Below are 6,000 nucleotides of genomic sequence, written 5' to 3'. Positions count from 1 at the left end.
AAGGAAAGTTACGTATTTAAATTTACCGCTATAATTACATCACTCGTAATGTCTGTTCAGTTATGAGTAAAAAATTCTAAATGTATGAAAGGGGGAAAAAAACGATTAATTGAATTAAATATGCTTCATCTACAAATAAATTGTGTGCTTGATTCAACTTTTATGAGGAGCAGTCATACCTTTGCGCACACTAATAATAACATAAATAAACAAATTAATAAAAAGATCGACTGCTAGGATAAATTCTAATGAAAACGAGAAAGTTAGAGGTTTTATAGCGCTAAACAATATTTTAAAAGAGTAAAAAAAAAAAGAACGGATATGTTTATACTCCTGGCAGCGTGCCAACGAAGAATGAGAAAAATATTTAAAAAAAAAGAAAAAAACGGAATAAAAATTATCGTTTGCTAATATCTTAAAATAACTTGTAATGTAACATAACTTGAAACTTATTATTGTAAGAATTGTATTGCGTCATTGTAAAAAAAAGTTTATTTTAAAATTAGAATTTTTTTCCTTTTTTTTTTGGATAAAAAAGCTTTTTTACCAGGAAAACTCTTGCCAGGCCTACTGACCATCATCATAGCAGTATGGTTTCTTAAAATAAGCAATACGTCCATTTCTAAGAAAAAGAAATTTTTCTAAAAAGAAAATAGGAACCCACACAGCTGCAGGAGGGGTTGCATTCCCCGAGGAACTTCTTGGAAGATCACTTCAAGAGGAAATAGTAAAGAGGGGGGGGAGCTTTTCGGAATCTCATTTACCCATAGCTTTTGAGCTAGAGGGAAGACAAGTTGATTTCAAGAAAAGTATTACTAAGCGCGGGGAGACAGGTCAAAAAAATCCTTTCTTACAGGAAAGTGGTATCTTTTTGGAGGGGACACAACAGGGCGCATTTAATTATATCAGGGCAGGATAAAAGGAGTAAAGGGCAATAGGGCGGATATTTTATATCAAAAGGGCATACGGGGCGGGCCGCCCCGTAAACCCCGCTTAGAATGAACCCTGACTTAAATTTAAACAAATTAAATTCAATTTAGTACTAGTAAGTTTAAAGTTCTTCACAAAATATAAGCGAGTGTTACTTATTTGGGGCCGAAATGCCACTTGTGTTGGCGCCATGAAAATCAGATAGATTAATAAAATTTAGTATCCATAAAAATGATTGATGCGAACATAATTATTATGTGTAGAAACAAATTCACTGATTATTAATCTAGAACTATTTTTAATAAATAAATTGTTTTTTGTTTAAGTTTACCTTTAATTTTATACCATAAAAATTTTATAAAATTTATATATTGAACCCTGAATTTTGTCTTTTTATTAAAAAATTTTTTGTTAAGAAGATTTTGAGATGTTTTTATCTTTCATTTTTGCTGTTTTAATTATAGTGCGGAATTTTAACGGAGCATCTGATAGACATTAGTCTTTTATTCTCACTTTTTCCTGTATAGTAAAAACAGGTAACATAGAAAACTGTGATTTTCAATGTTAAAGTAATCTTTCAAGAACTAAGCATAATTTTTGTTTTCTTTTGCTTTTTTTCATTAATTTTTCTTTTTAAAAGACATTTTTTAGAGAGCATCTATAGCTGTTAGTCAGTTTTTTTACTCTTTACTCAATATCTATAATACAGCTAGGTTTCGATAAATTTTTTATAATGACTAAACTTACTTATGTATAAAAAATATTTATTAACGACTTTTTTCTTTTCGTAAAAAAATGTTATTCGCCAAATGTTATTCAGAACATTACTTACACTATTTTGTCTGGGCCATGACCTTTCACTAGGATCTATGTCAGAAACTTGGCTGTCTTGAGAATCTACACGACCAGCTAATGTTTTTTCAGAATCAGTCTGCAAAAAAAAAAAAAGTTTGTTAAGCTTGAATTTCCTGAAAAAATAAACAATATTTGGTAGATTCAAATTTTATTATAAAAACTAATGTAATTTTTTCATTAGTATTTTATACCAGCTCTACCAATATTAGTTGCAATTAATTCAATAAATAACATTAAGATAACAAAAGGGGAAGCAGTTGCTAAAAATCTTTTTTTCTTAATGGAAGTAAAATAATAGCACCAAATGTTTTTTTCTTTTCTTTATAAAGGTGGTCACAATTCGAAATTATAAGCAAAAATTTAGCCTTTGGAGATTAAAGTTCACCACCTTAATGTTGTATTCATCTAGGTGAAAAGATCCTTAAAAATTTTTAATGATCATTTTTTTAAAAAAATATAAACGATTTTTGGATTAAGTGGAAAAAGTTAGTAGAATTCTGCAGTTAGGGCCAGCCAAAAAAATTGAGAATATTATAATTTTAAATGTTGGGAAATGTCACAGGGCAATGACATGGAGACTGACGTTACACATTTTGATATGTTTCTGTCTTTTTAAATCTTTGTTACTGATAATATTTTATATATTTTTAAAAAAATTATATGGGACGTTTTTTAATAGCCTAATGCATATAAGAAAATTATATTATTATGCAAATAAGAAAAATAAACAAAAATATATTATGTAGAATAAAAAAATAAAATGTGACTGTCTTTACATAATAAGGACATGGAGTAAAACATATTTTGATTCTGAAATTCTCTTCCTGTAAACAATAATGGGATATCTTGTTAAAATTTATGTTAAAAAATACTTTATATTCAGAGAAAACATGGAAAGTACACCTGAAATGACATATAGAAAGTGACAGAGAAAAAGCTCTTGCAATTGATGTTAAAATTTTTATGTCTCTCCAGAATATTTAAAAAGGAAAAAAAAAGAGAAATTTGTAAATGGAGGGATGGTATTAAATTTTTATTATTTTTTTTTTGTTCTGTTATTTATTATAGCACGAATTGCTGTAAAAATAACTTTTACGTATTTTGAGTATTTTTTATCTTTTCAAATCATTATAACTTTCAGAGAGATTTTTTTAACGAAAAAAAAAAAAAAAAAACCCTCGCATTTTGTTTTGATATATATATATATATAACCCTGACTTAAATNTATATTAAATGATTGTTTCATACATAAAAAAAAAACTTACACTTCCAGAGCCAACTGTTTTGTCACTGTCATTTGATTTCTGTGTTTCAACCACTTCATTAATTACAAAAGGCTTTGTTTCTAAGATAATACCTTTTGTTGGGTCCACATCTGGAAAAATGAATTTAAATTAATACACTACATAAGAAGAAAAAAAAGTATATGAAAATCTGATGCAGCTATTAAAAAAATTCCATTTTTAGAATAAAATGTTTTATTAACTTAAACTGTAATTCATATTTATCATTACAATAGTTAGTAGTATTTAATATAAGGATCTAGAGAAATATTGTTTATGGTTAATTTAATTTCACTATGACACAGGAGATAGGTACTTAAAATTCAATTCAAGACTTTCATTTTTATCAATGATTAAATTTAAAATTTTTTAAGTAACAATTTAATCATGTAGCTTTTGAAACCAGAAAAATTCACAATTCTTCTGTATGAAGGTACTTTCTTTTTTTTCCCTTCTTAATTTAAATATATATGTATGAAAATATATATAGAAATTTAGCAACAAAAAAAAAAAAAAAAAAAAAAAAAAAAAAAAAAAAAGTACGTACAGGTGAAATTTTTAGGAAAGACAACCTTTATGTAGTGACCACCTCTATTTACAGCTAATTTTGGAAGGCATGAATTTTTTCCATATACAGTAGAGAACCAATTATACGGGATGCTCGGGACCATCGCTATCCCGGATGTCTGAATTTCCCGGTTTTCTGGATCGACCAAAAAGTGTCGTTAATCGATGTTTTATCGAACCCGAATTACAAGGAAAAAGTGTAATGCATAAAGTAAGAGAAAAAAGAAAGGTACTCTTAACTTTAAAAAGAAAAAAAAATGGTAAAAAAATAATATTTAAAAGAATAAAAAATTTGCAAGTTTAGACAAGAAAAACAAGATTGAAAAATACAAAATTCTCGTATTTATTTTCTAAAAATAATTACAATTCCTAAATTAACTAATATAAACAAAACCAAAGGTTAAATAACGCGATATATTTCATACCTAATTATACGGGGGAAACAATAAAATAAAAGGAAAACTTATTAACCTAAATAAAAACACTTGAAAAGTATCGAACCGAAACGATAGTTAAAAAAGGCACTAGCATAAATATTGAAACCCGGAACAAGGCAAGATCAACGGAATTAAAAAAAAAAACCTAATGATAACATTTATGAGTAAAAAGAATTAATTTATTAAGTGCGAAATTTATCGTGAAAAGAAAAAAAAAATCAAACGTAGTGGAATCAGAAAAACAAAACTGCAATCTGCTTCTTAAAATAATCCTATGTTTAAATTAATAAACAATTCTCCTCTTATTATTATTATTTTTTTTGTTGATAAAAACTCGATATTTAATTACAGCAGATGTGATTCCACATCAATAAAAACTTGCAAATGATACCGCACTTGAATTTATTCAGAAGAAAAAGATTTTATTTTTATTAATCGATGTCAAATAGATAAATATATTTTTCTTTTTCATCTTCTGTTCACTGATATGCATGCAATGCATTTCACCCCTCCCCCTCGTAAATTAAACAGAAAACGAAATCAGCATGCCACACCCCTGAGCTTGATTGACGGCCTAAAGGAGAAAATAAAACATTCCTCCCTTCCCTGCCTTCAAGGTCACGGAGGAAATGACGTTTCTCTGGGTAAACGGGGAAAAAAATTCTCCCCTTCCTTACATTTTCCTCTACTCAGCTTTAAGGATGAGTTCATTTCCGCTTTTTTTCATAATCGTTCTAGCTTAAAATGGCGGGAAAACCGATCAAAAATTTTCCCGGTTTTCTGGTTATCTGGATACCGGATAAATGGTTCTCTACTGTACTTTGAATTGAAGAAAAGCTTTAGGAGAGACCATCAAAACCTCTCCTAGCTACCTGGCAAACGCCTGCATCAAATGCAGAAAAAGTCATTCAAGGAAACACGAAAAAATATCAAAACAAAAAAGTAGATTAAAGTGTATTCTAAATAATTGCGTGAGACTCTTATTTAAAGAGCTCTTTTTAACAATACAACCTCATGTTGTAGAGTACATTAAAGACAATGCTATCAATAATTACTTTTAGAGCTGAAAGATAAATTAGAAGAAAAAAAAGTTATTTTGGAAAAAACAAGCATCTTAAACAAACCTCTTTTCAGCTTTTAAAGATAACTAATTTTTATGATATAAAATTAAATGCAAACTAAAACAAAAAAACATAATTGTTTATTTGTTTAAAATAGCTTAATCATTCATTATTGGTAAATATTTTTTGCACATAATGATATCAGTAAGGATCATTTTTATAGATGCTAAATTTAATTCATAGATCTGTCTTTTCATGACGTCAACAGAAGTGGCATTTCTGCATTAAGAAAATGACACTGATTAAAAATAAAATAGTTTGCGAAAATTCATGTACCTTTGATAACAATTTCAAAGACAATGCAGGTAACCTCTAAAAACGATCAACCTATAACCATTTTATTATGGAATGGAGAGTGGTCACCCCTCAGAGGTTTCACTGTATAAGCAATGTAATGATATTCTAAAACAACCATTACATATATGGTAAAAAAAAAGTAATTCTTACAGATAGTAAGGATGGAAAAGACGATGTTGTAGGAACAAAATATTGAAAGAAAAAAAATACACGTTTTTCTTCCTAATTGTAAGTGGGAAAAAAAGTCCTCTGCTTAATTGTTTTACATGTTAGCATAGTTTTAGCTATCAAGAAATTTTAGTATCTTCCCCTACTCTGTGTTATGACCAAAATGTAAGTTACAATATTAGACATTTCAATGAATTATCCTGTATTATATACTATCAAATTATTATATAGAATTAAAAAAAAAAAAAAAACATTTTTAATTTACTTCTCTAATCAGTTTGATATTTAGACCTATAGTAAATGAAAATTTGAAACACAAAGCATCTGGAAATTAATATTTGC

The 6,000-nt window shown here is 27.8% G+C and overlaps 1 protein-coding gene across 3 annotated transcripts in view; it reads right to left on the bottom strand.

Annotated features, from left to right (window-relative positions):
* LOC107456907 (kinase suppressor of Ras 2) overlaps positions 1 to 6,000 on the bottom strand; it is a 40,180-nt gene that overhangs the window by 19,336 nt on the left and 14,844 nt on the right. For 2 of the 3 annotated variants that reach the window (XM_043045303.2, XM_043045304.2), the window contains 2 exons: positions 3,051 to 3,160; positions 1,335 to 1,861 (listed from right to left, as the gene is read on the bottom strand). In XM_043045303.2, coding sequence (XP_042901237.2) covers positions 1,640 to 1,861; positions 3,051 to 3,160 — 332 coding nt within the window. In that variant the 3' untranslated portion in view covers positions 1,335 to 1,639. Of the gene's footprint in view, positions 1 to 1,334; positions 1,862 to 3,050; positions 3,161 to 6,000 lie in introns of those variants that run through there. The other variant, XM_071181601.1, reaches the window with a different exon arrangement.

This window comes from Parasteatoda tepidariorum, chromosome 6, assembly GCF_043381705.1.
Source record: "Parasteatoda tepidariorum isolate YZ-2023 chromosome 6, CAS_Ptep_4.0, whole genome shotgun sequence".
Classification (NCBI taxonomy): domain Eukaryota; kingdom Metazoa; phylum Arthropoda; class Arachnida; order Araneae; family Theridiidae; genus Parasteatoda; species Parasteatoda tepidariorum.
This window is presented reverse-complemented; position numbering and strand designations above follow the sequence as displayed.